The following is a 12,065-nucleotide window of genomic DNA, read 5'->3' as shown; positions in this document are numbered from 1 at the left end:
CTGGTGTCAGTGCTTTTTCATATACTACAGTTCAAAAGTTTAGGGTCACTTAGATATTCTCTTATTTAAAGTAATATTCCAGTGGGTTTTTTATTGCACTTCTGGAGTGGTGCTTAAATTGGCTGTTATATACTCACCTTCTGGAGGGTTTCATCATCTATTGCTGATGCTCTGGTCGGTCTCGGTGGTTTGTGACCTACCAGCAGCTCCAGTGTTTCATGTAGAGCACCAGAGTTCACAAGTCAATAAAGGTCTATGTGAAAATGGATAAGGTGTCTGCTAAGTGTAGTAAATTATAAGCATAGACAGTGATCCAAGAAAGATTAATGCACTCACCTTGGAGAGGTAGCGTTGATGCATGTAAAAGTGAGGATCATGCTCTTGAGGGACGGTATGCCACCTGTTCAGGAAACTGTGGGAGTCACCTCCAGCAGGTTTCCCACAGAGGGGCTAGGGATAGTGTTAACCGTAATTGGCGCTCACAGTCTATCCAGAGGAGGAAAAAGGCCAAAGATCCAAAAATTATTGATTTACTACTTTAAAAAAAAAGTCTAAAAAAACCCCAAGGATTGACAAGATGTGCCAGAACAATGTGTTTTGGCTTCCTGAAAGCCTTTATCAGGTACATGAAATGAAAAAAAAAAATGCATACATGCCAATTTTTGTTTTAATTTCATTTCATGTACATGATTAAGGCTTCAAGGAAGCCAAAATGCTTCGTACTGGCACATCTTGCATATTTGTTTTTTTAAAAACAAACTTTTAATACAGTAATTTTGGCTCTTTTCTCTTCCGGATCGACGGAGCGTCAATACAAATCGTGAGAGCCTTGTTCTGGCTCTCAGAAAAGCATTGGGACCTTGTGACGTAACTTCTGACTTCAGGACAGTCAGAAGTTACAGTCCGGAGTGGCGTTTGTAATAGGTGAAGTTGTTGGAAGGTGACTATATGACAGGGGGCTTAGATTTAAAGCGCTACTTCAGCGCTGAGAACACTCCCCTGCCCCCCCGCTGGAGTGGCATTTTAAAAATAGGACCTGTCACCAGGTCAGAAGTAGACAGTTTTCACCCTCATAGGATTCCTGCTGTCCAGGGTAGTGTTTTTAAAGACTAACACTTGCTTCCAGAGTTTTGGATCCTTATATTTAGTGCCTATATTTAGATACTAAATTGTATGGTCTTTTCTGATAAGCCCAATATCTCTGGAACTGAATGGTGGATTTATTACAAAAAAAAAAAAATATCAGGGGGAATAAATTAGGAGTGAAAACTGATAAAGAGAACCTGTCACCAGGTCAAGTTAAAACAGTGGAAGAAATCAGTGTCAGAGAAGATTTCCCATGTTTACAATACTGGGTCCAACAGCAACCCCCCTCATCACAAAAGTATTGGTACCTCCTTTGTCTGAAAGTGCAACATTTATTTTTATAATGCATCTCTAGCTTTAGTGATCTGAAGCCTATGGACACCACATTTATGGGAAAGCCTCCAGGGGTGTACTTGACTCCCAATGCACAGACATTGTGTGCATTAGCGATCTCGTTGGGGTCACGGAATTTGTGACGCACATCAGGTCGCTTTAGCGATGTCGTTGCGTGTGACACCTATGAGCGATTTTGAATAGTCGGAAAAACGTTTAAAAATCGCTCATCGGTGACATGGGGGTCCCTTCCCAATTATCGTTGCTGCTGCAGTAACAATGTTGTTTGTCGTTCCTGCGGCAGCACACATCGCTATGTGTGACACCGCAGAAACGATGAACATCTCCTTACCTGCGTCCACCGCAAAAGGAGGAAGGAAGGAGGTGGGCGGCCTGTTCCGGCCGCTCCTCTCCGCCCCCTCCTTTTCTATTGGGCGGCGGTTCAGTGACGCTGCTGTGACGTCGCTTTGACGCTGAACAAACCGCCCCCTTAGAAAGGAGGCGGTTCGCCGGTCACAGCGACGTTGCTGACAAGGTATGTACGTGTGACGCTGCCGTAGCGATAATGTTCGCTACAGCAGTGATCACCACATATCGTAACGATGGGGGCGGGTGCTATCGCGCTCGACATCGCTAGCAATTGCTAGCGATGTCGTAGCGTGTAAAGCGGGCTGTGTAATTGACAGCTGTAATGGGAGGTGTCCTGTTACATCACAGCCATGCTTTAGAGCAGGGGTCTCAAACTCGGCTGGGTGTATGGGCCACACCGAGGAAAAAAATAATTTGGGGGGCCGCATTCTTTGCAGGACAAAGTGGCATTTTTATTGGTACCATATATATTTTTTTACACACCTTTGGATGACTGATTTTCAACATTTTTCACTTGTTTATTATAACAAATGTGCACATTCTTTGGTTAAATCTAAAAAAAAAAAATTTGATGTTAAAAAAAAGTCATGCCTTATTTTGTTTTACATTTTATCCCTTTCTTGTAACTAATAGTGTTACAATTATCACTATACAGAAATTTTGGCCAACATCTTTTAGTAATGTTCCCTATCCTATAGACATGTGCCCACCTTGTCCCCATCCTATAGTCATGACCCCAGCCTTGTCCCTATTCTATAGTAATGTCCCCATCCAATAGTATTATGCCCATCCTTGTAATGTCCCCATCCTATAGTCATGTGCCCACCTTGTCCCCATCCTATAGAAATGTGCCCACCTTGTCCCCATCCTATAGACATGTGCCCACCTTGTCCCCATCCTATAGACATGTGCCCACCTTGTCCCCATCCTATAGACATGTGCCCACCTTGTCCCCATCCTATAGTCATGTGCCCACCTTGTCCCCATCCTATAGTCATGTGCCCACCTTGTCCCCATCCTATAGTCATGTGCCCACCTTGTCCCCATCCTATAGTCATGTGCCCACCTTGTCCCTATTCTATAGTCATGTGCCCACCTTGTCCCCCATCCTATAGACATGTGCCCACCTTGTCCCTATTCTATAGACCTGTGCCCACCTTGTCCCCATCCTATAGACCTGTGCCCACCTTGTCCCCATCCTATAGACATGTGCCCACCTTGTCCCCATCCTATAGACATGTGCCCACCTTGTCCCCATCCTATAGTCATGTGCCCACCTTGTCCCTATTCTATAGTAATGTCCCCATCCTGTAGTAATGGGGGGGGGGCAGTGGCGGCGGCGGGTGAAAGGTGATAATTTACCAATCGCTCTCGGCTTCCTTCCACCCACAGATTCCTGAGTGAAGCTGAGGGGGCGGTCTCTGGCCCCAGATCAACAGTGATTGGAGAGACCGGCCTTGTGACCGATCTCTCCAATCAGAGCTGGGGGCGGGTGAAACTGAGGTCACCCAGCTCCAGCCAATGATCAGAGCTACAGCTGCACTGATCAGGGCTGGATTTCAATGTTACAGCCATTTTCAATGGCTGGAACATTACAGTGGCTGTGATTGGCTGACGAACGCCGCACAGCCAATCACAGCCTCCGTAGGTCCGGGGAGGAGACACCACCCCTCCTGAGGTTCCCTCCTCCCTGAATCTAAGGTATTTGCTATTTGCAATGCAAACAGCGATTGCAGCCACCGGGGCCACGATCTCGCCATGACGTACTGGGTATGTCAAGGGTCCTTAAGTACCAGGGAGCCATAACGTACCCAGTACGTCATAGGTCGCTGAGGGGTTAATGTGCTGTCCTTCACATACACAAAAAATAAAAAAACACCATTCTTCTCACCTGTCCCGCGCTCCCTCGGCTCCTCACCTCTGCTTCTTGCTGTCTGCAGGCCGTGCCCCGGTGACTATCGCGGCCGGTGCAGGGGCCACAGCCACTGGCAGCGATTTATGTCAGATCAGATGGTTGTTTTGCCGGCGCTGCGCGCGCACAGTCCTTGCCTCTGAGAACGCAGCGCCGGCAAAACAACCATCTAACAAAGTGCAGACAGTGGCTGCGGCCCCTGCACCGGCCGCGATAGTGACCAGGGGCACGGACCTCGGGCTGCACGAAGCAGCCTGACGGGCCGCATGCGGCCCGCGGGCCGCGTGTTTGAGACCCCTGCTTTAGAGGGTCTTTGTAATGTATTGTCAGACCAAAGTATCACTGATGTCAAATAAACAACAGACACCTTAGCAATTGAAATGAAAAAGATAAAAACACGGCAAAGTGAAGCTCACGCCTCACGATGCATTAAAGTGCATTAGTTTATCTATGTATCACAGTGAACAGCCAGGGCCATTATAAACAGAGCACCCAATGTGGCAGATGAGAGGAACCGCGAGGTGCTTGTTAATGACTGACAAATCAAGGTTACTGCGTGATTAATATGTTACTGTACTCGTCTCCTTTGGGTGCTTGCCCTTTCTATTACAAAGGTGAAAAACATTTGCTTACGCTCTATTATGTCTCCTAACCTTGTACAGTGTCTGGTTTATGCATTTTTTCCTTCACGTTATGTAATATCTCACCTAGCAAGTTCATGTGAAATGTCATCTTCAAGTCGTCTTAGATGAGACGTATAAATTACAGGTGTTAAGTGCATATCTGCAATACAAGTCAATTTTTGATAAAAAAAAAAACAAAAAAAAAAACCTAAAAAAATTCTACAGCAATTGTGCCATGACACCTTAAAGGGACAGCCCTGGAATTGTAGGACTTACATTTTTACATAGCTCCCACTTACTTTATGAAGAATAACCTAGTACTGTGTTTTTCCAAAAATAAGCCCTCCCCCAAAAATAAGCCCTAGCAGGTATTTTCATCATTTTCGGAGCAAGGCTTAAATATAAGCCCTACCCCAAATATAAGCCCTAGTCGTGGTTCAATAATGAAGTATCCATTTAGATAGAGTTAAAACATACTGCAGGACACTTCATTATAGACAGCAGACACTCCCGCAATCACACTCACCAGACGCCGAGCAGAGGATCTGCAGTGGATCGCACCCATCAGATCGCGCGCGCACACACACACACACACACACACACACACACACTTCTTCTGACCGGCAGAATTCTGAGACGCAGTGGGGTGGAACGCAAGGACCTGCGGCTGCGGATGGAATGTTTTGCAGGACCTGCAATACGTAACTTTCTCCCATCTTTCCCTGCGGCCAGAGACATTCTGTTCCGCCGGATGTGGTGAGTGACTAGTGTGTGTGTCTGCGATCTATGGGTGATTGTGTGTGCAATCTAATTGGTGATTGTATGCATGAGTATAAGGGGTACTTTGCACGTTGCGACATTGCTAGCATTGCCTAGCGATACCGAGCGCGATCGTACCCGCTCCCATCGCACATGCGATATCTTGTGATAGCTGCCGTAGCGAACATTATCGCTACAGCAGCTTCACACGCACTTACCTGCCCTGCGACGTCGCTGTGGCCAGCAACCCGCCTCCTTCCTAAGGGGGCGGGTCGTGCGGCGTCACAGCCACGTCACACGGCAGGCGGCCAATAGGCGCGGAAGGGCGGAGATGAGCGGGACGTAAACATCCCGCCCACCTTCTTCCTTCCGCGTAGCCTGTGGAGGCAGGTAAGGAGACGTTCCTCGCTCCTGCGGCTTCACACACAGCGATGTGTGCTGCCACAGGAACGAGGAACAACATCGTATCTCCTATTGGTGCGACATTATGAAAATGACCGACGCTACACAGATCACCAATTTTGACGCTTTTGCGATAGTATATCGGCGCATCTAGGTTTTACACGTTGCGACGACGTTACCGGCGCCGGATGTGCGTCACTTTCGATTTGACCCGGACAATAGCGCAACGTGCAAAGTACCCCTAAGTGTGTGTGTGCACAATCTGATGTATGCGAGTGTGTTGGCCAGAAGCAGGGGAGAATGGCGTGCAGCATACCGGCCAAGAGGGCTCGCCGGAGATCACACGGAGGATCTAGGGCCCCCCCAGACGTCCAAGGTATTTTTGGAAAAATACGGTATGTGTGATCATTTTTATAAAGCAAATAGACAGGATTACTTCCTAAGAACTTGTGAAGGATTGAAAGGTGGAAACTCACCTTTCAGAATGATTAAGTATATCTAAATTAATACGTAAAACACTGAATCCTACCAGCAGAAGACAAGTGTTAATAATATAGGGGAAAACAAAACAACCATTACAGGTTACTATACACAAATCTTGTAAACATTTGCCATGTCTGCAATTCTTAAACACAATTATTAAAATTGTATTTAAAAAAAAAAAAAGGAGTTTTGCCACAGTTGACATGACCTGCTCTGGGGACACTGTTTAAAATTGTAAAGAGTTTGCTAAAATAATTTTGCGGTTTACATCTGATTAAGAATACTCTCCGTTCAAGACAAGAGGGATTTTTCATTTTATAGCTTACGGCTCATTACCAACTTTACTGATTAGTTTTCTAGGTAATGAGGATACGCTTACAAGCTGGCTGGATTGGAGCATCTTTGGTGCCCCTGTGCTCCTCTGATGCTGCCTCTACTAACAGCACTGGAGAGCGCACAGGACAGACCAGTGGATGACCAGAACTATCACGCTGCAGAATATGGGCCCCCAAAAAACTGTTTAATAGCGTGTTTCCCATCAAACGCCTTTGTAGTGTGTGTGTGTGTGTGTATAAAGGGAGAGACAGGTCAGTCATCTGGAGCAGAGCGGGGAGGCGCCGGTCGGATCGTCAAACTAGATTTTCCCTGAAACACCAGAGAAAAATAGACCGGCTACAATCGTACTTATTCATGATGTCCGTGCTTTGGGCAGCATGAACTGACTGAGTTTCCCTTTAATTAGAGATGATCAGGCCAGTAGAAGTGCGGGTTCGGAAAGTTCAGCCGACTTTAGATATAGTACATTTCTGGACCCAAACCTCATTGGAAGTCCCTGATTGGGCAGTTCCCCAGTAAAAGCAATTCAGACACTGCACGCTGCTCGCACTGGGCTGAGCACCGAGTGTACCCGAGCACCGAGTGCACCCGCGCACAGTGACGCTCGCATGGTTTGCATACATAAAATCACCCGAACACTGATTCTTTTAGTAAACTCCATATTCAATACGAACCCCGAACTTTACTGTTCGGATTCACTCATCTCTACCTTTACCCCTTTTGCATATGTTTTAGTTTTTTATGCTCTATCACCGTTATCACACAGTACAGAGCTTATGGCAACAAAATCAATTCTCACTCCAATTCTTACAAACAGTTCCAAGAAACCCCAGGTCTAAAACAAATGCTGGGTAATACTGGAGTTTTGTTCATCCTGGATTCAATTACTGTAGCCTGGCAATGCCAGAAAGTGGAAAAGTAACATGTAAACTGGTTGATATGGAAAGGCAGATGTTTCTTCCCCCAGTATGTGACAAACCTATAAAATTATAATTACAGCTTAAAACAATTCGATAACTTTTCAATCAAGGTGAAATCTAGCAATACATGGTTTCCATCGCATTAATGACCCATGAGCATAGAGCACGGAGATCATGGAAAGGAATCCCCAATAATTTAGGAAACTATCAAAGCTGTTATCTGGGACTTTGGTTATTTTTTCATTTAGGGCTAGGCACTTAGCAGCAAGCAGCTGATAATTACCTCTTCTGCCCTGTGACGATCTCTCCCGGTTCAGAATAGTCATGGACGGCTCCTGTCGGCGAATCTCCTGCTCCCTTTGACGTCACATCGACAGAGCAGCTCCTTCTTTTATGTTGTGTGGTCATCATGTCACTGCTGACATCATGCTGACTATCACCAGACTTCACTGCCTAATCGTGGGGAGCCGGCTGTCAGTCAGCATGACATCAGCAGTGACATCAGTCAACGGAGCAGAGAGGACAAGGAGTAATTATTGTGATATGAGGTCAAAGGAAGCTGAAGAATCACCAGCAGGAGCGGTCCACAACAGCTCTGAGGTGGCGGAGATCGTCACAGGGCAGAACAGGCAAATAATTAGCAACTACCCACTGGTGAGTGCTTAGCCCCATCTGTCCTGGAGAACCCCTCTAAATGTGGGAAAGCAAAATATTACTCACCATAATGTGGTCTTGTGCTCTTATGCAAATTAGACGCAAACCTACAAAAGGAAAGGGCACAAAAAAAAAGATGTTTTTACTAAACATTGATAACACAACCACATACATGCATGTACAAGGCAACAGCAGCAAATCAAATATATTCACATTTCTAGGCCCAGCAGCAGCACAATATGGAAAATGAGGAATATACATAGAAAAAAAATTACAACTTATAATATAATAATGTAATATAAACTGATCTGCCTGGGGTATATGTATCTTCTACAAGGGGTTCGCAGCACTAAGGCTAGGTTCACATTTCCATTGTTTTGCATCAGTCACATGTGTTGCTTGACGCTTGTGACTGATGCGTTGTACGAGTCATGCGAGTGATTTGAAGCGCACGTGTGCTGTTCAAATCGCTGCAGAAATTTCTGCAGGGCAGAACGCAACGTGCGCACATAGCCTTAGAATACACATTTTACTGCACATACAGCAAGTTTCTCACCTGAATGCGTCCTGTACTGCTGCACCCTCACATGTAGAGTGCTGCACCCTGACATGCACCCGCGCTTCTACAGGCTGAAGTGATAGCTTTTATTCCAGCCTATTTATAAGGAACCAGTGGCATGACTAGGGCACGAGGAAGAAGAAGCGATTATTAAGAATAATAAGGCCAGGGAGTTTTGATTGAGGGGATTTCACACGACAGTATCATCCTGTGCTATACCTGTGAGAACTCTTATATTAGGGTGATTATCATCTACGGTGATGTGGCTTGCCGCATTTGGAGTTTCTTACCTTTCATCCCCCCATGTGGTCTCTTATGTGGATGCGTCTCACTGGCTCACCCATTATATGCTTATGTCGGAGACAGTCATTTATGCAATAGTATGCAGCATAATAATATATATATATATATATATATATATATATATATATATATTATATATATATATATATGCCACTCACAAAAAGTGACGGATATTTGGGTTTCGGGTGAAATTTAAGGATAATCCTACAATGCACTCTAACCTTCTCTAAACTCTTGAATGCTCATGTCCAACTGCTCAGTGTTTTTGCACAACTTGCTGTTCTCTAAAACACAAAAACCACAACAGGCGTTTGATCCATGAATGACCCAATAAGTTTTGGGCGTCAATTAGAATTTTCATTAAAACAGTCCTCCTCATTATGCTGTTCACATTTTGACATCATAAGACCAAGATGACACCTAAAAATTGCTAAACAGTACCTTGGCATTGAGAGGTTTCCAGCAGGATGCTCTCAGACGGAAGTTACCACTGAACTTGGAATGTCATCAGCAGGTTCAACAGAGATACAGACAGACTGGAGGAGTCGCAAAGAGGAGGATATCATTTGGCTACATCCCGCTACATCCCACACTAATAACCGCTTCTGTGTGAACAATGCCCTTCAGAAGCAAACGGTAAATGCCACATAACTCCAGGCACAGTCAAGGGAGGCGAGAGGCACCCAAGTGTCACGTCAGACCAGTCTATATTTACATCAGCATGGTCTGTGTGCTAGACGACCTGAAAGGGTACCGGACTACACAACCAGGCACAGGTATCATTGTCTTGCTGGACGAGGGACTCGTGGGTCTCACTGCTGTTTACTGATGAAAGTCTATTCACGCTAAACAGAAATGATGGCCACCAAGGATGTTGGGAGATATCAAGGAGAGCGCTATGCATCAGCCACTGTTGTCACCAGGTGAGCCTTTGGTGGTGGTGTTACAGTGCGGGCAGATGTGGCTAGTCAATATAAAACAGCCCACCTCTGAATAACCTAATTAATCCAGTCATTATGCCTCTGCATGAACAACACAGGCCTAATTCCATCTTAATGGACGAGAATTCTCCAGCTCATTGAGGTCACATTATTAAGGAATAACAATCAAAATGACTGCTGGAACACCATTGTAAATGTCAACAAGGTGCTAACCAAAAAATACACAATCTGTATGAAGTGAAAGCTGCACACCAAATTCAGAGAAATATGAACAAGCATAACTGCTTTATAATGCATAAGGAATGACAAATACAACTAGACATGAAAAATGGAGACAAAATTTAAATGTGACATGGCATGACTGCTGAGGATTGTTTGAAAAAAAGAGATCTCTTACCGCTGGAGGCGATATTGAATTGATGATGCCCTACAACTTTTTTTTAAAGGGAACCTGTCACCACTTTTTTGGCTATAAGCTGCGGCCACCACCACCGGGCTCTTATATACAGCATTCTAACATGCAGTATATAAGAGCCCAGGCCGCTGTGACAACATAAAACACACTTTATAATACTTACCTAACGGTCGCTCGGTTGCCCATATGGGCGTCTCCGTTCTCCGGTGACTGCACCTCCTCTTTCGGCCATCTTCGTCCTCTTTCTGAAGCCTGTGTGCATGACACGTCTACGTCATACACACTTGCTGGTCCTGCGCAGGCGCACTGCAATACTTTGATCTGCCCTGCTCAGGACCTGAATGTCGGCGAGTGTGGATGACGTCAGACGCGTCTTGCACCGCGGCTTCAGAAGAAAAAGGACGAAGATGGCCGAAAGAGGCGGCGCCGGCACCGGACAACGGAGACGCCTCCGTGACCCAATTCCACCACAGCGCGACCGTTAGGTAAGTTATAAAGAGTGTTTTTTATGTTCTCACAGCGGCCTGGACTCTTATATACCGCATGCTAGAATGCTGTATATAAGAGCCCTGTGGTGGTGGCCGCAGCTTATAGCCAAAAAAAGTGGTGACAGGTTCCCTTTAATTCCCTTTTTTTGTCTGTCTATCTCGTTCCGTTTTCGAGATAAAAATGCTAACTCCGTTGTTTTCCACCAGGTGGCGCAATAGGTGGTTTCATTGCATAGCGCATGGCTACTTTACTATACCTAGACACCACTTCTATGCCTATTACTGCCGCCATTCTCAAGTTAATGGCGGTGGACAGGATATGGGTGGACGCACTGTATATCTACACACATTTACAGAGAGCTCTCACAGATCCAGTTTGCGGTGCGGCATTCAGGGATTGGAATGCAAAATTATGGCAATGAAAGACCAGCACACCGATCCTCATCACAGATTTATAAAGAGCTACAAAACAACAAGTACAGTTTAACCCCATGTGCACCAGCCATTTTATGCTTTTTCTTTTATTTCTACACCTTGGTTTTTCATCTTTGCCTTCCAAGAGACTCAGTACTTTAGTTTTCTTTAAATAGGTTGTCCATTACTTTAAGATTAATGACTTATTATTATTTAATATAGTGTAATTTATCCTAAGGATAAGTCATCAGTTCAACGCCTGATCGACCGGGGTCCGACTCTCAGCATCCCACCAATAAACTGTTCTCGGTGCCGGCGGCAGCAGCAGGAAATGCACAGATCCGGAGCTGCTCCGTCTTCTGCTAGTGGCCTCCTATGTCAGACCCCAGCGGTCAGCGATTGATGACAGCCCATCAATGTTAAAGTAGTGGCCAACCTCTAAACTTTCACAATGGCATACCCACATAAGGACTGGTTTTCTGTGGGACAGGTTTATGACCTCATTAAATATAAAAAAGAAAAAAATATTCTTCTTGGGTCGGATTGAGAAAGAAAAAAAATAAATATTTGAAATTCTGACATTATTATCGGGTTTAAACTTTAAATCGTTTGGGGTTTGGTAAAAGTTCAATTTTAATGAAAAATTGAAGTTTATAAAAAAAAAAAAAAAAAAAAACAACCACTCAAAAACAGAAGTTTGGCTTGTGACGCCATATTCTGAGACCCAAAATGTTTTTCATTTTCCCTCTATGGAAATATGTGAGGACTTGTTTTTTGCAAGCTATGTTTCCTAATATTTTCCTACACAATTTTTTTTTTTTTTTTTTTTTTTTTACAATGGATTTGGTCAATGAAAAACTACAATTTTGAATGAAATATATATATATATATATATATATATATATATATATATATATATATATATATATATATATATATATTTATTTTTTTTGCGTTCCCCGACAGTTTTGGCCCTTTGACATGAGCAGATACTTGTTGAACGCTGGCTCCCGATTACCTGCTGGTGTAAACATGTCAACAACCATCTAACAAGCGAAATGTGAAATT

General features: G+C 44.6%; 1 protein-coding gene across 1 annotated transcript in view; it reads right to left on the bottom strand.

The window, feature by feature from the left end:
- MTMR4 (myotubularin related protein 4) overlaps positions 1-12,065 on the bottom strand; it is a 130,675-nt gene that overhangs the window by 112,333 nt on the left and 6,277 nt on the right. The window contains exon 2 of the mRNA XM_075335390.1: positions 7,944-7,984. Within this exon, the coding sequence (XP_075191505.1) occupies positions 7,944-7,946 (3 nt within the window). The 5' untranslated portion in view covers positions 7,947-7,984. The remainder of the gene's footprint in view (positions 1-7,943; positions 7,985-12,065) is intronic.

Source organism: Anomaloglossus baeobatrachus, chromosome 2 (assembly GCF_048569485.1).
Source record: "Anomaloglossus baeobatrachus isolate aAnoBae1 chromosome 2, aAnoBae1.hap1, whole genome shotgun sequence".
In the NCBI taxonomy this organism is placed as follows: Eukaryota; Metazoa; Chordata; class Amphibia; order Anura; family Aromobatidae; genus Anomaloglossus; species Anomaloglossus baeobatrachus.
The sequence above is the reverse complement of the archived record's forward strand: the minus strand, read 5'-3'. Positions and strand labels throughout refer to the sequence as shown.